The sequence below is a fragment of the Artemia franciscana genome, chromosome 7 (assembly GCF_032884065.1).
Source record: "Artemia franciscana chromosome 7, ASM3288406v1, whole genome shotgun sequence".
Lineage (NCBI taxonomy): Eukaryota > Metazoa > Arthropoda > Branchiopoda > Anostraca > Artemiidae > Artemia > Artemia franciscana.
The window spans coordinates 7,566,748-7,588,499 of NC_088869.1; the positions used below are offsets into that span (position 1 = coordinate 7,566,748).

Sequence of the window (21,752 nt, forward strand, 5' to 3'; positions counted from 1 at the left end):
ACTATCCTAAGGTCTTTGGAAATTACTTACAATTTAGATAGTCGTAGCTTAAAAAATACTTAGGAAACGCACTTTTTTAAAGTAACATAGTCTTCCCTTTCAGAAACAAAATTTACAGTTGTCGCTCAATTTGCTATGGAAACTTACCAAATTACGAGAAATCCGTTACTACCACTAGTACTACTAAAAAATCCCTGCATCACCAAACCACCTGAAACCAACACAGCTCCATCCCAATCTGTTCAGACCCTCCCTGTTTATGGGAAAACTTTCGATTCAAAAACCTTTTGTCCTTTAAATCTTGCACATTTTTCCGTCTTCCTTCAAGTACCAAGGACAGCGGCAATGAAATCTGATTATTTGAACTGGTTAGGCAGAAAGTTGCACAACCGTATATATCTTAAAACTTAGGAAAAATATAAATTCGATCTTTATTTAAAAAAAGACTTGAAAGTTGTCTTTTTTAATGAAATCTTTAATGAAGAAACTGCGGATGCAGTTATGCAGTTATTGGTAGTAGCGAAAGCCAAACTTAAAAAAAGAGAACATAGGTGAAAATCAGCCAAAAATAAGCTGAAAACACACGGGACCAAAACAGCTTAAGAAGGTGTAGTTATCCTTTGTAGGTGCACACTGACGAAAACCTGATACTGTCCTAAAAACTCCATAATTTGAAATAGCCAGAAGAAGAAGTTCAAAAATTAGACAAAAAAAGAGGAAGAAGAAGAAGATAAAGAATAAATAGAAGATAAAAGAAGATAAAGAGGAAGAAGAAGAAGATAAAGAAAGATAAAGAAGAATTCAAAGAAGAAGAAGGCAAACGTTTGAATGCACTATAAAGTTATATGTGCTTCAATACGATATAGACAACATTCAGTAATAACTCATATAGATGTTTTTAGAGGATATAAAAAATCGTTTTTATCTGTTTTGATTTGGTATAAACAGAACTTTTAAAAACTATTTCTAATGGGTAATTTAATCTAATCACTTTATCCAAATGATTAGTTGATAACTATATCATTGTCTCAATCTCTATCCAAGATAACTTATCCCTAGTTAAGTTCCTATTCCAGACCCAGGGAGATCAACCTCAATGGCTTTGAATTCAACCAAGGTGGGTTCTATCTTTCAATAAAATTACACCCCAACCAGGGTTAATCCAAATTATCCTTTCAGCTCACATAAAAAGGCGAAATTTTCATCTGCTTTTCGGAGCGCCCATGCTTCAGAACCATATTTGACCACTGTCATCACTGTAGCTTCCAATATTCTTATCTTGGTTTGCAGACTTATCTTTCTATTCTTCCAAACTTTTTTTAACTGTGAAAAAACACCCTGAGCCTTAGCTATTCTACTTTTAACATCTTCACTGCTCCCACCATCTTTACTAATAATACTACCAAGGTAACTGAAGCTCCCAACCTGATCAATCTTTTCGTTACCTAATGTCACCTGTTCATATTCACTTATTCCTAGCCTTAGTAACTTAGTCTTCTTAACATTAATTTTCAAGCCTATTTTAGCACCCTGAATTCGCAAAACCTCTAAAACTTCATTCATTTTGCTTCTAAAACTTCATTCATAATCTAAGTCCAGGAACGTTTTCCCTCCCCATTTGATTTCGTGGTCTCCAATTGCCTTTCCTGTGCTCCATAAGACGGAGTCCATCAAAATGATCCATATAAAGGGGGATAGAACACAACCCTGCTTAACTCCTGATTTAATACAAAACCAGTTGCTAACCTCATTTCCTACCTTAACCGCAGCAGTATTATTCTCGTACATAGCACAAATCACTTTAATGTATTTTTCTGGTAACCATATAACGATAAGACCTTTGTTAACGCTCTTCTATCAATAGAATCGAAAGCTTGCTCATAATCGATAAAACTGAGGACCAAAGGTGTTTGGCAACGAAGGGACTTCTCAATTATTAACCTAAGAGTGAAAACTTGGTTGACACATCCTCTACCTTTTCTAAAACCGCATTGTTCTTCCCTTAAAACTTTGTCTACAGCATCTCTCAGTCTAAAAAGTATCATATTACTCAGTAATTTGCTACCTACAAAGACCAGACTAATGCCTCGATAATTACGACACTCACTCTTGTCACCTTTCTTATACAGTGGTTTAATTAGGGTTTTCATAAAATCATTGGGTACTTCCTCTTTTTCAAAAATCATGTTCATAATCTTCAGTAGCTTATTCCTAACCTCAGAGCCACCATATTTAAGAAACTCATTAATCATACTATCAGCACCTAGAGCCTTATTATTTTTTAATCCTTTTAGTACCGTCGCTAATTCTTCCTCACTAAACAAATCTTCCTTCACATCCAAGGTATCACAAACTGTTTCATTTTCATCTATATCTTTTCCTGCAACTGTATCTCGATTTAGTATATTCTCAAAATGTTCCACCCATCTTTCTTTAACTTTTTCCTTATCACTAATTGTGGCCCCATTTCTATCTTTAACTGGGACTAGTCCGGATTGGCTGGAGTGGAATGAAGAAGAAAAATAATACATTTAATGAAATAACCGTGTAACATAGAAAATAGTAGAAAAATAGGTGTAATTAATAGCGCCGGTAAGAATCCGTGCGAAAATGATGTTTAAAACGCATTAATTTGATGTTTAAAATGTTTCAATTAATTAATTAGAACTAATTAATTAATTGATTAATTTGATGTTTAAAACGCAGATACACACAAGTTAAACAAATGTCTTTAGATACGCCCATTACCACGGAAATTTGAACGGGAATATCCATATTCCACTCGGATGAACCAGTATTTTGTTTATACAATATCAAATGTATAGTAAATAACAAATTTCTAAAAAAAAGAAGAAAAAAAAAAGGTAGCAATGCAAGGCTTAAAAAATATACCTCCCCATCTTGAATCGCTTGTCTGACACTGAATCAATGGCGTCAAGTCCAATTCTTTTGGGAAAATGTTGGTTTCTGTTCTTGGATAGCTGATATAACCTTGTACATACAACTTCTCAGCAATTTTCATGACTTCTTTTGCGTTTAACCTCAACTTCCTGGATCCTAATTTCTCCATTTCAACAGTATCAAGCGGGAGGGGTCGCCATTTAGATTTCGGTTTTGTTTCTATTTTGGTAACAATTGCAGTTCCAGCATCTACGCAATGATCATGAATGACTTGACAAGCTAGTTCATTAAACAGTCTATTGCGAGTCCAAATAAATTCTGCCCGCTCTGACTCATCAATTTCATGGATCACCTTAAAAAAAAGCAAAAAATAAAAATAAAAACATTAAATAGTATGGAGGGCAGGGGGGGGGGGGGGTTGTGGAAACTTCATCTGCTGAAAATCCAACTAAAATCCACTTTTAAGAAAAGAGCAAGAAATATAAATAAAAACATTAAATACTATGGAGGGCGGTGGGGGGACTTTATCTGCTGAAAATCCAACTCAGTCCCTCAAAAAATCAATCCCTCAGGTAATATATATACATGTATTACTCTATCTAGCAGTTTTCTCTTTAGCGGCATCTATGCTTTTAATGATAAACTGAGACACCTCTATCCCTGTACTGTATATTGCTCCGTTTAAGGTAGGGGGGGGGGGTAAGCAGTTCTACCAGGTAAGAAATCAGGAGGATTTAAGTAGGTCTGCGTTAGGCTAATTCTATAAATATCGGTCGACTTCGTTGATGTTTGCCTGAAGAAACTGAGCAAAGGCTATGGGAGGGCACAGAGTTAGATGTGAATTTACCACTTTTGTGAAATTATGTGCGCTCTGTAGATAATCTGAGCATCTTGAAAGGAAGTGTGAACGAAACAAAACTTTTTCGGAGGTTTGAATGAAATTATCCTTCAATTATCTATAATTGCTCTATTTCATGAGCCTGAGCAACCCTAAATCACAGTCTTGCACGTATATCTGGTTCATTAAGATTTTAAAGTAATAGACTGTCAGATAGCCGAAAAAAAAAGAATTCATAATTGGGCAGTCCAATAGACTGCAATCAATCTTGATTAAAGTCCAAAAACCAACTGACTGATCAACAGAAACATATAGATATGAATTCACACAGGAGAACAAAACTCTGAATATCTATGGCTAATTTGAATATTTATTACATATTTAGTTATTTTAGTATATATATATATATATATATATATATATATATATATATATATATATATAATATATATATATAAATATATTAGGGGGGAGGGTGTAAGGATGGCTGGTAGTGAGTGAGTTAAGTAGGGTTTTGTAAAGGGTGATGTTCACCTATACAACTTCATAAACTTTGGGTTTTTTGTTCATTTGTTTATTTAATAAAACACTTTTTTTACGAAAGAAAAAAAAAGAAAAAAAGCTATGCTTTTGTTAAAGGCTCACTGGAAGCATTTAGGTTTTTAACACAGTAAGATGCTGTTTTATACTGTACTCAAGCATATTTCTCTTAATTTTTAAGAAAATCTAAAGTAATAAGGGTTAGGATGTACGTGGGATTTTTTTTCAGGAGAAAAAGAAAGAAAAAATAAAAAAACAAACTTGATCTATAATTTAAATAAGAAGTGCCACAAATACGGGAAACTTTAGGAATTCAACGGTGGGGGGAGGGGCTCCTTCTCCCTGCATCTTATTATGTATTTGATTTATTTATTTGTTTAGGGAACGCGGTATTCCATTTGCTTAAATTAACGTTTAAATACATCAACTTTTGATTTACCTTGCTTTTCTTGATTCAATGAACACTAAAATGTAATATTATCAGATATAGATTCTGAAAATCTGTATCACATATCATTTGTCAGTGGTTGAAGATAATATGATACACAATTGAAGGATTGAAATAACAGTAGCATATATATTTCAGATATGACAGAAAGAATGACTGGGCACCAAAAGATTAGTTGAGATAATTTTTTTAACTAATGGCTGAAAATTTATCAATTGAATATATAATTATTCGAATCTTCCAGAAAGCCTCAGGTATAAAGCTTTCAATTGATTTAAATTAAAAAATAATTGAGATTAAATAAAAAAAAACAAGTTTTTTAACTGAAAGTAAGGAGCAACATTAAAACTTAAAAAGTACAGTCATTGCTTCGTATGAAAGGGGCTGTTCCCTCCTCAACACCCCGCTCTTTACGCTAAAGTTTGACTCTTTCTCTCAATTCTACTTGATAAAACAGTAAAAAAATTTAGCGTAAAGAGCGGGGCATTGAAAAGCAACAGCCATTTCATACAGGGAATAATTTCTGTTCGTTTTAAGTTTTAATGTTTAACCTTACTTTCAGTTTAAAAAAACTTTTTTTTTATTAATTGTTAAAAATTACCAATTAAACATATAATTACTCGAATCCTCCAGAAAGCCTCAGGATTAAAGCTTTCAATTGATTGGAACCTCTCGATAACAAAAATCTATTGTTGGAAACTTCCATAGCTAATTATCTTTCCGTCCGAGATTACAGACGAAAAGAAAGAATGAACATTAAATTTAAAAATTAAATATATAATTACTCGAATCTTCCAGAACGCCTCAGGAATGAAGCTTTCAATTGATTTAAACCTCTCGACAACGAAACCCAATGTTGGAAACTGGCAACTTCCATAGCTGATTATCTTTCCGTCCGTGATTACGGACGGGAACACCCGTTTTAACCTCAATGTCTGAAAACGTGTAAATGCAGCACCAATCCTTAAATCCAATTCGGATCGGACGTCTACGGCGTCACTTACTCGCTTGTCGATAGGGCCAAGATTTTGACAAGCATTTATTAACGAACGATGCGTTATCTCAGAGAATCTTGCTCTGTACACCTAAAAAAAAGTGAGAAATGAAATTTATTTTAGAATCCTGAACTGGTTGTAACCTCATATAGCTCCAAAACTCCCTTGTAACCATAAATAACCATTGTAGCTCGGTAGGGGAGACTTTATTCAAAAACCAGCGACAGTCCATAAACAAGTATTTTCCATAGTATTTTCCAGTATTTATTATTCTCCAAGTATTTTACATATAAATATTTTTTTTCATCTCCTAGCATTCACACAAAGCATAAATAATTTAATATTTAGGTTAATTTATCACGTTTTGAACAATTAAAATATTGCTGCAGATGACAAAAGATATAAAAGAATATACATTTGGTGTCAGTCAACCAACTACCCAAAGAAGAAGAAGAGGTATTCCTTAAACCAATAACTACACTTAATAATATGCTCTAAAAAATACAACATAAAATTGCCTCAAATCCTACGAACTATCATTTTCAGTAAAAATGCTGGATAACACAACCCTCACAATGAATATTGAACTGGAAATATTCAACTTGATTGTCTAGTGCCTAGGATTCAGAGAACTGTAACAATATATGAACTGCAGCAAGCAGTCTCAGTGTAATACTCATCTTTAGGAAGGAGGAGCATGAAGAGTAACGTGAAGGAAGGAGGAGCATTAAGTATAAGCCATAGCAGAAGAAGGAGACAGTCAGAGATGCATCCTATTTCAGAGTTTCAGGCAAAACGGCTCCATTGTAAGTATACTGCATCAAGTACAATGAAATCAGAAGAATGAAAAATTGTTGTCATGACGGCAAAACGGCGTGTTCTCATCACGGCAAAACGGTTCCATTGTAAGTATACTGCATCAAGTACAGTGAAATCAGAAGAACGAAAAATTGTTGTCATCACGGCGTGTTGTCATCACGGCAACACGGCGTGTTGTAATCACGGAAAAACGGCTCCATTGTAAGTATACTGCATCAAGTACAGTGAAATCAGAAGAATGAAAAATTGTTGTCATCACGGCGTGTTGTCATCACGGAAAAACGGCTCCATTGTAAGTATACTGCATCAAGTACAGTGAAATCAGAAGAACGGAAAATTGTTGTTATCACGGCAACACGGCGTGTTGTCATCACGGCAAAACGGCTCCATTGTAAGTATACTGCATCAAGTACAGTGAAATCAGAAGAATGAAAAATTGTTGTCATCACGGCGTGTTGTCATCACGGCAACACGGCGTGTTGTAATCACGGAAAAACGGCTCCATTGTAAGTATACTGCATCAAGTACAGTGAAATCAGAAGAATGAAAAATTGTTGTCATCACGGCGTGTTGTCATCACGGCAAAACGGTTCCATTGTAAGTATACTGCATCAAGTACAGTGAAATCAGAAGAATGAAAAATTGTTGTCATCACGGCGTGTTGTCATCACGGAAAAACGGCTCCATTTTAAGTATACTTCATCAAGTACAGTGAAATCAGAAGAACGAAAAATTGTTGTCATCATGGCAACACGGCGTGTTGTCATCACGGCAAAATGGCTCCATTGTAAGTATACTGCATCAAGTACAGTGAAATCAGAAGAATGAAAAATTGTTGTCATCACGGCGTGTTGTCATCACGGAAAAACGGCTCCATTTTAAGTATACTTCATCAAGTACAGTAAAATCAGAAGAACGAAAAATTGTTGTCATCATGGCAACACGGCGTGTTGTCATCACGGCAAAACGGCTCCATTGTAAGTATACTGCATCAAGTACAGTGAAATCAGAAGAATGAAAAATTGTTGTTACTAGGAAGTCCATAACCCTTACTAGAAGAAAGTTATTATTGTTGTATGAAAAAAAAAAAAAAAATACGCTGAGTTTTTTCACAGTGAAATAAATGATGGTTGAAAATACTTAATTTTAAAACTAAATCATTAGAAAATTCAAAAGAAAAAGGAAGGCAAAATAACTATTAAGACGAAATTTGCCACTCATAATGGCACCATGAAACCAAAGAAAGCAAAACATACGGAATAAAAAAGGTAATAGGAAAGTATAACAGTTCAAAATAGGGATGAAACCTTTTAATCGACAGTGAAACAAATATAAAATTGTAACTGAATATTTCGGACACATATACAGCGTCCATCATCAGCAGTAAAACTTTCCTACATAAAAGGAAAGAATAGGAAATAAAGGACATAATTTAAGCTCTGAACTAATTCATGAAAGTTTTGATTCTCCCAATACAACTGTTTTTTTTAGACATCAAAAAGACTCCAATATATTGTCAATAGATTTACAATAGACTTTTCATGAATATTAATTTTAAAAACTTTTTCGCAAGACAAGTTTTCAAAGAAAAGTAATGAGGTCCATTAAGCCAAGGACGAGCAAAGATAAAGTCAAATAATCTTCCAAGCGTCAGACTATCATAAATCATTATTAATAAATAAATGAAGCTCAAAACTTATTTTTAAAATTATGTCATTAGGATGACTAGATTGGGAAACTAATGTTTTTGTTTTTGGATTTCAAGAGGCTGGGTTCTGCAGAATTTTCGATAATTTATGAATATCAAATTGACCATTCACGATCCTAATGTACAACGAAAACAAGTATTACAAACGAAATGAAAAAAGAAAAGGCAAAAGGAAAGGAATACAAAATAACTACTAAGACGCAACTGGTCACTCATAATGGCATTATAAAACCAAAACAAGTAAACACAAGGAATAAAAAAGGTAATAGGAAAGAAAGGAAAAGGAAAAGGGCAAAAGAAATCATTAAGACCAAATTGGCCAATCATGATACTAATATACAACCAAATCAAGTATAAAACATGGAATAAAAAAGGGAAAAGGCAAACAAAAGCAAAAGCAAAAAAGAAAAGAAATGCAAATAATCATTAAGATAAAATTGGCGACTCATCGCGCTAATATACAACCAAAACAAGTATTACACATGGAATAAAAAAGGGAAAAGGTATGAAATAAAAAAGGAAAAGGCAACAACAGAAAAGAAAAGCAAATAAATATTAAGACGAAATTGGTCACTCATGATGGCAATATGCAGCCAAAACAAGTATAACACATGGAATTAAAAAGGGAAGAGCAAACAAGGGAAAAAAGAAAAAAGAAAAGAAAGTTAAAATAATCACTAAGACCAAATATACAACTCACAATGCTAATATACATTATACACGGAATCAAAAAGGGAAAAAGCAAAAGATAAAAAATAAAGAAGACAAAAAAGAAAAGAAAGAAAAAACAACTATTAAGACGAGATTGGCCCCTTATGATGGCAGTATACAACCAAAACAAGCAGAACACATGGAATAAAAAAAGGAATGATCAAATTGGAATCCCATCTATTCTGTTGCTTGTCTTTGTGGCTGTGAAACCGGTTTTCTCAGATCTAACCTAAGCGTAATTCTTGAGTATGTTTTGTTTAATTAACAAGTACCAAGTAATGTTTCAAAACATTAGAAGACTGTCTCTTAAATTTACAAAAAAAAAATACTAATTTAGCTTGAAATTGTACTTAAATTATTAGAATCACTTTTCAAACCTAGAGTCAAAGAATAGCAGACTCAAACCAAAATTATTAAATACGTAATGTTTCCCAAAAGTTAAGATGAAACTATCTTCTATACGATTTTCTAAGCATTAGAAATAGGAAAAGAAAATAGATAGGAGCTTGAAAAGACTTTTCAGGCATAATTTAGGCTCTGAACCGACTCCTGAAAGTTTTAATTCTCCCAACAACTGTGTACCAACAACCTCAAAAGAACTGTTTTTTTTGAAGACATCAAAAAGACTCCAATATATTGTCAATAGATTTACAATAGACTTTTCGTGAATATTATTTTTAAAAACTTTTTAACAAAACAAGTTTTCAAAGAAAAGTAAAGAGCTCCATTAAGCCAAGAATGAGTAAAAATAAAGTTGAATAATCTCCCAAGCGTAAAACTACCACAAATCACTATCAATAAATAAATGAAGCTCAAAACGAACAGAAATTACAATAAATAGCCAATTCAAACTCAAAACGAGCAAAAATTAACATAAGTTGGGCTGATAACCCCTATGCCTTCTCAAGACTAGAACACAAAAAAGAGGGCACTAGAGCTTTTGATTACCAATCCAGTGAGCCCCCTCCAAAGTTTATACGATTATCCTTTCTACATATATGAACCTCGTATGCCCAAAGGGTATAACTTACAACCCTTGTCCTGAGGGCTGGGGCAGGGGTGTTGTCGTCCTCAAGACGTAATTTCCGCCTTTCAATTATTTTGAACAAAATTGTTACCTACAAATTTTGAGTGGATGAGTTTGGGGAAATTGTGGGCATGGGAGGGGGCTAATTGCCCTCTAATCACTTTTGATTATTAAAAAAGGGCACTAGCCCTTTCAATTTCCAGTCGAGTGAGCTCTTTCTGAAGTTTCTATGACAACTCCATTGATACTAAGTGCCCTGGTCTAAAACCAAAAACACAAAAATAATACATTGTGCCAACATTACTCTTTACTGATCTTCACTGCTCTTTACTCACACTGCTCTTCCCCATATTTACTTTACTTTTAAGCAAGCACAAGTCATACCAAGACGAATGTGGAAAAGACAAAGTTCCTATACAAATTGAAACAGTCAGACAAGATTAGTATATATATATATATATATATATATATATATATATATATATATATATATATATATATATATATATATATATATATATATATATATATATATATATATATATATATATATTGCAAGTTTCATGAGGAGATTGAAAAAATATTGGTAAAGAAGACTTTACCTTAAGTCTTGGAGAGACACTGAGACAGACTTCAACAATTTCGAATCCAATATTCTCACCTTCTCTATCACAATCTGTCCAAATCACTAGCCACTGAGCTCTTCTGGCCTCTTGCTCTAACGTTTGTTTAATATCCTTAAACTTATCTTGGCACTGTTTAGTTACTGGAGCTTCAAATAAAGTGACAGGATTTACACTCTCCCAATATTTAAAGCTGCTTTGGAATTCATATCCAAGTAGGTGACCCGAAACAGATGTCATGGCCATTGAACATTTTTGATTCAGTAACTCAAAACTAAATTCATAGATTTTGTTGAACTTTGACCTTCCTTCTTTCTAAAATCAAAATTAAAATTTGTTAAAAATAATTCAGCTGTGGTTGGATCACCCACCCCCTTGCCCCCTGGAATTAGCACTTTTGTGGTATATGAACTCCATTGATACTAAGTGCCCTGGTCTAAAACCAAAAGAGGGCTATTAGAGAGGCACATGACAGTTTGTAAGATTAGGACTAATACCCAGTGTTTGTGTTTGATACCCGCCCTCAACCCCAGTTAAAACCCTCAGACAACCCCAAAATTAAGCATTTTGACTAACAAACTCGAAAGTTTGGAACTAGATTTGTTAGAAGTTTCAGAAATTCATCTCCCAGGGTTAGAAAACATGAAATTAGGTGATATAGAATTAATTTATTCAAGTAAGAAGAATATAGTATATAGGAAAGGAGTGGGATTTACAATGAATAAGGAAACTTCTAGATCTTGATAAATCTTTGATTAATAATAAAATTCTAATTGCTCACTTTATGACCAAAATGTGCAAGGTGTCATCATAGTGGTATATGCCCCTGTAAACCAACTCACAGAGACAACAGTGATTAACAAATTTTATATACAGTCCCAAGAACAAGTCAACAGAATCTCAGGTAGAAATATGGCAGTTATATAAGGAGATTTTAATGCCCAGGTTGGTAGAAATATGGATAAATGTTATGCTAGCTAAGGTAAATTCAATGGACAAAAAGATGTAAGCAACAGTAGACTATTGCAATTTTACAAAGTATGATAATCTACTCGTGAACAATATAGTATTTGGTCATAAAATAACCCATAAGTTAACATGGTACCAGGGTCGTCACATATAACGGGAGGGAGTGATGCCACCCCCCAATATTTTTGGGCACTCAGTAAAAAAAAAAAAAAAAATGAGCCTGTAAAATCGTGGCGCAAAGCATCACGATTTTTCTAATGCTGCCAAAAATGTTTGTTTGGTTAAATAAAGACCACAAAAATAGGCTAATGACGTGTCATCTACAGATATCTCAAGCTTGGTTGGTAAACGCGGCCGTTGTACCGACTCCTGCTGTTATTTTACAGATCATGCCACAATTTTCCATTTGGTTAAACAAACAGCATGAAAAAAGTGATATGATATAGGCCTATACCGAAATCCCAATCTAAGTTAGCAAATGCAGCGTTTTTACCAACTCGTGCAGTAATTTTAAGTACCTTAAGTATCTTTTTAAGTATCAGTAATTATTTAAGTATTTGAAATGGACATTATGCTAACTATTAATAAAAACAGTTGGTAAAATCCTTCATCCCTCCCTCCTAACATTTTGACTTGTAATGACCCTGCATGATACTTGCATGATGATAAGATGTAAAACCTTATTGATCATGCTATTGTACACAACATACTGGTACAACATACTGGTACAACATACAACAACAACATGATTAGTACAATATACTGGAGTATATGTGAGTGTGTAGATCACCATCTAGTACAGTCTAAAGTTAATATAAAGATAAAATCTAGGAAGGGTAACTACCTTCTGAGAAGCCAAAGTGTTGGTAAGACTCCAGGATGGGAATTTGAGAGGAACTTGCAAAAAACAGCTGAATATGAAACTAGGAAGTTATAAATTTGACAATGTAGAAGGCGAATGTACTAAGTTAAGAAGAATAGCTTGCAATGTTCCAGAAAGCACCTTAGGAGAAAGTTAGAAATGCAGCTAGGAATATTAGTAAGAATGCTTTCAACTTGGTAGAAAAGAGGAGAGGTTTATACAAGAAGATTTTGAGTAAAAAATTATACAACAATAAAATGAAAGAATGAGAAGTAAAAACTACATTAAACTATGAATAATGAAGTTTAAAAATGGAAGCTTTGGATAAAATTGCTAAGGATCTGAAAGATGCAGCCAGACGGCCTAACAGTAAGATATTGTATTTAGATCACAGCCTACATAGACACACCATTGCACAGAGTCATATCTTGCCCATAGAAAGAATTCAACACCCATCTTATAGGCTGTGATTTAAATATAGTAATTGGATAGAGCTCTAGTTAGAGATGAGGAAAGTGTTAAAGAGATATGGGAAGAACATTTTGAGAATGTGGTAAACCATAAAAAAGTTATTGGAAATGAAATATAGAGAAGGAAATTATGTAGGAAGCAAATTACTTAGCATGATGATACTCATTGGACTAAGATATGCTTTAGATAAAGTTTTATCAGAAGAGCAGTATGGTTTATAGAATGACAGAGGATGCATTTACCAAACTTTCATTCTTAGATCTGTAATTAAGAAGTATCTAAATCCCTACACCCCTTCAGTTCTCAGTTTCATAATTTATGAACAGGCACTAAGCCAATAGAAAAGCTTCAGTAAAGGCCTTATCTTTTAATGGTAGGCCTACATCAGATAAGTACATTAAGGTAATAAGAGCTATTTATGAGAACAATATTCCCATTGTTAGGGTAGGAAGTAAGGTTAGTAGCTGGTTTTGTGCTGAATCAGGAGCTAAGCAGGGTTGCGTCCCACCCTCTTTATATCATTTATTTTGACAGACTTTGCCCTAAGGAGTCTGGGAGATCTTGGGACCAAGTGGGAAGGAAAACTCTCCTAGACTTCAATTATACAGATGATTTGAGTGTCCTAGATAAAAAATATTAACAAGACAAAAGAGTTTTTCAAGACTTTGAGAGTTCAGGGTGCAAGAATAAGTTTGTAAATTAATAATAATAATAATTAATAATACTCAAAATAAATAAAGATGAAGAGACAATACTGCTAATAAGAAGATCAATCAAGAGGATAGGTCTAATTACCTGGGTAGTATTAATAGTAATTTTAAATGATGCAGTGAAGATGTCAAAAGTAGAAAAGCAAAGACCAAGGATGTTTTTTCACAGTTGAAAAAAATTTGGAAGAATGAGGAGATCATTCTGTGAACCAAGATTAGCAGACTGGAGGTTACAGTAACAATGGTGGTCAAATATGGTTTTGAAACACTGTCACTTAAAAAGGCAGAGGAAGATTTGCCTTAAATTGCAGCTTGGAGCAATCTAAGGATTTTTTTTTCTTTTGAAGCTCCAAAATTTACAAATGAAGTCGTTTTCATTGTTATTTAGGAGATTTGTTAAGCTTTAATTTCCTGTTGGAACAAATGTAAGTATAACAAGCTATGCAAAAAATTTGTTTGACCCCACTTTCTAGGACTAAAATGAAAGAAGAATGAGAGATTAATGAGAAATGAGGATTGAAACTGTGATAAATTTGGAGCCTTACTATTACTTAGGTAGGAAGAATGCAGATGAGTCTGTTTATGAGGTGGGAGCCCATTGTTTTTGGGAACCAAGTAAAAACAAAAAAAAAATGGTAAAATCACTTTTTTATATTGAGTTCTCACCTCTCAATGGGTCTATTTATGCTATTCCAAATAAACTAATGACTTCCATAACAATTTTTATTTTGAGCCCTTGAAGGGCTCAAAAAAACAAAAAAAAACACTGACTAAAAGTTTTGTATTGATTCAATAAACATCTTGAAGAATTTGTCTGCTATCTTTGGTAAACAAAAATAAGAGTAAAGCTAACCCTCTCATTTTTGTATTTTTATGAATTGGCTTAAATTGCCTGCAAAAGTTTTAAAAATTAAAAATCTAAATAGCCAAATTTGAAATTTCTAAAAAAAAAACCAAATTATAAAAACTACATGTTAATCAGTTATAGGCAGCACCAATTCAATGAACATTTCAAATCGGGCTGTAACTACATGGAGAAAACCAAATTAAGATCTTTCTGTAACCTTGTTTGGAACTAAAGCAGTTTGAATTTCATTTAACATTGTGCTGTCACAAAGAAATCTTTGTTAGAAAAATTTCAACTAGGATTTTTTTGGGAAACAGTTGGAATCTCTTTTCTTATATTGAAAGAAGGCAAGTTTTTTTTTTATCTCAGTTTATGTTTTACAACTGCCTCAGGATCTTTATAAGAATAGGATCAAAAGATTTAAGAACTAATTATTAGTTTCCATAGTTAGTTAGTAGGTTAGTAATTAATTACATAAATAGTTAGCAATTACTATTCATTGTTATCTTTTTCACAGACCTATCTTAGATTGCATTCATATGTAAATACATTTCTTAAGTATTTAAGGTAATTATTTGAAAATTCAATTTTTGGTTTGTAATGCAATATATTATCAATGTTACTGACATGCATATCACCTACAAAATTTTCTGGTGTGTAATGCAATATTTTATCAATGTTCTAACCTTCAGTCATGAAAATAAAGCTTAATTATTTAGGCTGATTAAAAATGAACCTGTGCATTCAAGGTGGCCTTGTGCAGCCAGCACTGTGCAGGGCCATACAAACTAAATAACCCTTGTCAAATCTGCCAAGCCGGTTTTCAAAAATATCTTTAACTCAGGGATGAAACCAACAAACTGCAAACACTAATAGTGTATAAGCTAATTAATCCAACTCAGAATAAAATATCATGCTAAATAGAAAAACCAGAGATTTCATCAAAACAACTTTTTGGAGGTTTTCTACTATTTTTTACAAATAAAAATTTTATATATTTGGATTCTACATAAAAAGCAATTCTTTTGATGTAAATTTTTTTTATCATATTTCTTTTTTTAGAAGTTTGGTTACAATTGGACCAAATTGCTACTTACTTACAATTCACTACCATGAACTGTTTCATAATTGTCATAGGACATATCACTAAAAAACCTCTTTGCCTACATTTTACAAATACATGTTTATTTTCTTCCTTTTTTAAGAAAAAAGGAGTTGTTACTTTTTTGATCTGGACAACCACAGAAACAATCAATTTATTTTGAATTAAATTAACCAAGGACTAGATATCTCTTGTACTAGTCAAGGTATAAAGCCTAAAGATTGCTGTCAATGTTTTTAAATTTCAAGAGTCATATATTTGTAGACTTCATGTATCAAGGAATATTTTCATATATACTGAGAAATATTGATCAGAAATTATTGATAAAAGAATAGCTATTAAAGAATTAAGATACATAAACATTCTAAGTAAAGAAACACACAATAATGAAGCATCTCAAATAATTTAAAAATATGTGGCCAAACCATGAAATAAAGCAAAGATTATCCCAAGGAGAGGATGGGTGTGGTACTGTCATATTCATGACAATTATATTTTGAATAAGTGTTGCAATTTGGTCCTTCAAAGATAGAATAAATGTACAAAATTACATTTTTTTCAAAACTTTGAGGGCTTTTAGCTTACTTGGAAACTAGTTTCAACACTAGTTTCTGATCATAGTTGTGATGTAGATCTATTTATGAAAACTTCATAATAGAGCACTAGATGAGGATTTTCAACTATCTTAGGAGACTAAAACTTTCAGGAATGAACTCAGAGCCTAAATTATGTCCTAGAAAGGTGTTTCAAAGCTCTTATTTATGTCCCTTCACTATTTCTAAGACTTTGAAAAAATTGTACAGAAGATGAGTCTACACCTAGGATAATAGCCCTACCCAGGGATCTTGTTTCAAGGGGATAGTTTCTCCTCACCAATCATTTGGAAAACAAACTCTTATAATAATAATAATAATTTATTCCAGAAAAAGCCTGTGAGCCATAGGAAATTTGCATAACAAAAAACAAACAACAAATTAAATAAAATAATTAATTTGATAGTCAATAGCCTATGCCCATTGACTATCAGGATTTGGGACCCTCTTGGTCTTCTACTCTAATAAAAATGCTGAAGCTACATCCCTGGTCCAACTCCTTGGTGACTAGGCCTAATATAGAACAAACATTTTGATTACATATACCTTTAATAGGCACAGGCAGTAGGCTCTTAGTCTTGAACATAGGGTAGATAGTTCAAAATAGTTTGGCTTGATTGATGGTTGCAATTTGACTAGCCAAGTTAGAATAGCTGAATATAATCTAGATAGGCCTAATTATTTTGTATTTTAACTGAAACAAAAGTTGCCTTTATAACCTAGCTTATTTAAATAAAATTATTCTGTTTCATAATATCTGCCTTGTATTGAATGTATTCATGACAGAGTATGTCTATGATGTAGATACTTCATTCTAACTTTTAAGTTCCAAGTAGGCTACCTCCAAATTTCTTGAAATCATACTTGCCAGCAATAAGGACAAATCTGGTAGCAATTAGTCTATGATGATGGTGACTCTCATGTCTTAGACTGGGCAGTATTTCCAATGTTTATGCTCAAGTTTAAAATATATGTTTATGATTTGGCTCTAGTATTGACTAGCCTAGCCTAAGTATTTAAATTTGCTGGTAGTCTATTTTATGCAGTAAATGAAATACTCAAGCTGATCATGTAGCCTTGTATTTAAAATTGTTGGTAGCCTATTTTATGCAGTAAAAGAAATACTCAAGCTGATCATATAGCCTACTTATTAAAAATTTTAAAGCTAGGCCTAATTTAATCATGAAACAAGCCCCAGTATAATTGTAGTTAAGTGACTTCTTGCTACCTCAGAAAGGGTTTAGGTTAGGAAAATGAAACTTTTGGGGATGGGTCTACAGGCTAGCCATGTCAATGTTTATTCAAAATTTATAAATTGTATTTGCCTATCTTTAAAACCTTATAAATTGGGATTGAGCAAAGTCGTGAATCTGAAAACAATTTTGTTGTACTTTATTCAAGCAGAAGATCTATTTTGCAAGGTTTCACTTTTATAACATACACATTTTTAAAGGTCATCAAAGATCAAGACCCTCTAGAGGGAGAGGGAGTGGAGGTAGGTACTTCAAAATATGTTCCTGGGACATAGGCTACTTTAGCCTGTAGACCCATCCCTGAAAGTTTCATTTTCCTAACCTAATACCTTTCCAAGATAGCAAGAAGTCACTAAACTAGAATTTTACCAAAGTTATTTTTCATTTAGTTTCAGTCTACCTAGACATAGCCTAGGCATATTAGAAATATTTTTGCTATCCTAGGATTTGGGCTCATTTCTGAAAGCTTCAGTAACCTAACTAAATTGATTTCAAAATAGCTAAAAGCCATTTGTCTAGAGTTTGACCATTAACAAGATAATAAAATTGAGATTTTGAGTGGGCCTGTGCCAATTTATAAAACTATTTTCAGCCAAATCAAAAATAACCTAGACTTATTTGTGGCTGTAAATTATCATAGCCGTACTGGAAAACAAACTAAGCAAAGCATTTATGAATTACCCTATTATAATTTCCTCTTGATAAAAGATCTGAAATATTTTTAGCAGCATCGTTCTTTTCAGCTACATTGAGAACTCGAACCATTTCTTGTCTCGTGCAGAATTTTCGAATTAAGCACGCGAGCATTTTTGAATTTAACAGTGCTGCTTAATAAATTCTTTTTAGTTTTTGGTGGTTACGAATTCGGCGTTCCTAATGCAAACTAAAACGGTTCGGCGTTCTTATAGAGATTCTTGTGTTTCGGCAAACGAGGGCTTTTCAGTCGAGATTATTCAGCCCTTTTTCTTTTGATACACATTGTGAGATGAACAGACCTACTGAATTAGTCACGTCTTGTTTATCTTGAATCTGCTCAGATTTCTTTCAGTAAATCTTTTGATTCTAGGAGTTGAAATATAAAAAGATAAACATTGAGTTCTCAACTCTGTGTGTAGGTGCAGTCAAATAGAATCTTAGCTGGTAGTTAGATTTTGTGGTGTTTAAAGCACTTTAAAGTTTACATCGCACGTTATGGTGTGCAGACAATAACATATTACATTCAAATAGGCATCGGTCAGTTGTTTCACTTTCTTTTAATACAGTAACTGTAAGGAGGGGAAAAACAGCAAGAAAAAACAAGAAAAGCACAAAGGCAAAAAAGGCTAGATCATCATTTATTGGATAGATCTAAATATGACATTAACACTCAATAGAATTTGTCCAATTCTGTTCTCTTAGTTGATAGATTTTTTTTTAAGTTTTTGCTTCTTTTTAGACTTCATTTAAATTACCCGAAATCCCTTGCTGCCAGAAAAAATTTAAAACTTCGAATTCAAGGTCCTCTAGTCAAATAAGTGGCATGATTCATGGCAATTGCATTTTATTCCGTTTCTAAATGCGCAGATGATAAATACAAAAATTGGAAAAAGTAATATTTGCCTATTTTTCTTGGAAGTTAAGGGCATATTAACATTTTTTTTTTGAAAAATGGTATTCTCAAGTTTTGGCAGGGTCGTGTTTGTTTCACGGACTTTGCCCCATGTACTAAGGATGGCGTTATTTTTTAGGTCTAACAGTCCAGTTATACGGTCTTCTTTTCCCAAGGAATTGAGACCCATTAAAATTTATTTTTCCAATGAATTAAATACGTTATTCAATGATGCCTTCTTAGCTCCATTAATGTCCTTCCCCGTAAGATATTCTAATTGGGTGAAACGGAAATTCTAATGGAAAATAGAAAGAATATGTTAAAGACTGAAACGCTTAAGTCTTAAAGCATTTTGAGTTTTAAGCCAAATTGAATCTACGTATGTAATTTTCTCTGCAAAATGGTAAAGTTACGTTACGTTAAGCGTAACCTTTTGTACTTAAAAGAATGTTTTTACACAAAGCTAATGTAATAATCCAAAGAGTATGGGCAGCTTGTAAGAGTAGGACCTTCCGCTTCTGTCAAAAGAATTGACGCCATCTAGTAATTGATGACACTTGGCATTTTTCAAGCTTTGTAATTATTTTTATGTCAAAAATTCAAATCAGACTCTTATTATTACACTAATTCTACCATCTAAACAAATGTAATCAATTATTCTTATTATTACAACAACAAAATGCAAACAGTCGCCAAACGCTAGATAGTGTTGGGTTTTCTGGTCGACACTAGAACCAGTTCCCACTCTTGTAAGTTACCCACACTATTTGGTAACTATCCATAAAATCATTTCGGTCATCTAAACAAACCTTTCCGAAAATTGAGAATGTGGAAAGTATAATGCATATTAAAATTTTTTAAGCTCTTCTTAACTTTTCTTTTAATTACCAAACCCCCAAACAATTTATGAATTTACTTTAACATTCCCCCTTCAATATTCCCTAAAAATTTGATCCCTATGCGTTTACAAAATCCTATGATTAAAACAATATGGAAGGTGGGGAGTTCCTGCTTGTAAAAATAAAAAAAACAGAGCCATCTATACAACAAAATCTTACAGCTTGGTGTCGGACTAACGTAATTATGGTGTAATTTGACTGAAATTCGAAAGAAACTGAGGCCAATGGAAGTTCGAGTTATTCAGATACATTGGCTCCAAACTGACAGGAAAAGGTAATAGCGGGGCAAATTAATGTTTAGAGGTATCTGTGGTAACCTCTGCTTGTTTATATTCATTTTTCATTTGTTTTTCTGGAATTCATTTGTTCATTCATAGCAATATTCCTCAATTTGAATTGATTATTGGCTTTAATTTTTGTTCAGATTATGTTTTATTTATTCACTCATATTCATTCTAGCTCCTTTAAACTTTCGCTTATTATATGTCCTTATTTCTGCTGAATCTAAATTTTAATGCGAAATATAATTTTCAGTTTTATTTCTTTTTTTTTCAATGAATTAATGCAACGATCATAACAGTAAGAGCCCCTAGGAAAAGGACGTGTCCGAACAGCCACTCTTAACACAAAAGTGATAATCACAACTTTAAGGTTCTTTTTTACTTTTAAGACAGCCCTGACCCCCTATCCCGGACAAATTTTAAGGGATAAATTTTTCAGGAATACTTGTCATTGCAAAAGAATTTTTACACAAAAATAAACTTCAGCCTAAAAAGCAATGGTCGAAAAATGTGATATTCTTTCTACACTTCAGAAAAACCTTTTCAAGACTGTATCCAGGAGGGGGAGGGGGCCATGGAGTTTGAACTCTCCCCCGAAATGTTTGTCCGACTCGTATAAACGTGACAAAAATGAATGTCAACAAATTTCATACGTTTTTAAAGGTTTTTGTACCTTCTCCCCACAAAAAAACCTATATTTGAACCTTACCTTTGGTAAAGAGACATTCTTTGTCAATTGAAGCCAAAACCATAGGAAAAAAGATAAAATGAGAAAAAAATCGAAAAGACGAAAAAGGAGGATATTTCGAGTCGGTAAAAAGCACTGCGAAAATTTCGGCCAAGACCTCCACTCAACCGTCCTCAGTGCAAAAATAGTACAAAAGTGATTAGTTTGTAAAAAGGCATTAAATAAAATTAACTCTGATTTAGTCTTTTAATCACCATTCGGTATTAGATTTTTTTTATGCAGTTACCCTTTCACCGTTACTTGGAAAGGGTCTGCTTTTATTTTAGTGATTGCTTTTTGTGTTTTTTTTTTCACTAAGGACAGTATAGCAGATGTCTTGGCCGAAATATTTGCATTGTATTTTCATTTTCACCATCTGGAAAAATCTTACTTTTTTGTCTATTCAGGTATTTTCTCATTTTCTCGTGCTTAGACAGTGTGGTCTCAGAAATTATTTACATAACAAAAATGGGAGTTTAACAATAAATAAAACAAATCGTTATTCAGATTCTAAATATGTAAACTTTACTAATGTTATGTGTAACCATCAAAAGCTATTAGGGTAAGAATATATACAAAATTTTGGGATAAAGGGGAAAACAACCCAAAAGAAAATTTGTCATTTTTATCAAAAAGTGGGGCTAATTTTGTGGGGTTAAAAAAAGTGGGGTTAAAAAAGGTGTATCAACTGTGCTCGAAAGTAAAGCTATGAATAATCTCATGTATCTTGTAAGAAACGAAAACTTTCAAGGAGCTCCAACAATTTACTGGGAATGTAACATTGGCCTCAATTAATATCATTATTTTGTTCATTGTCTAAGAAGTTATAGTAAGAAGTAA

General features: G+C 33.0%; 1 protein-coding gene across 1 annotated transcript in view; it reads right to left on the reverse strand.

Moving 5' to 3' along the window:
* LOC136028791 (DNA topoisomerase 3-alpha-like) overlaps positions 1-18,233 on the reverse strand; it is a 61,771-nt gene extending 43,538 nt beyond the window's left edge. Inside the window, exons 1-4 of the mRNA XM_065706695.1 lie at positions 18,099-18,233; positions 10,590-10,925; positions 5,513-5,812; positions 2,893-3,253 (exon numbers count right to left, since the gene is read on the reverse strand). Coding sequence (XP_065562767.1) covers positions 2,893-3,253; positions 5,513-5,812; positions 10,590-10,925; positions 18,099-18,224 — 1,123 coding nt within the window. The 5' untranslated portion in view covers positions 18,225-18,233. The remainder of the gene's footprint in view (positions 1-2,892; positions 3,254-5,512; positions 5,813-10,589; positions 10,926-18,098) is intronic.
* Between the last annotated feature and the right edge of the window lie 3,519 nt (positions 18,234-21,752).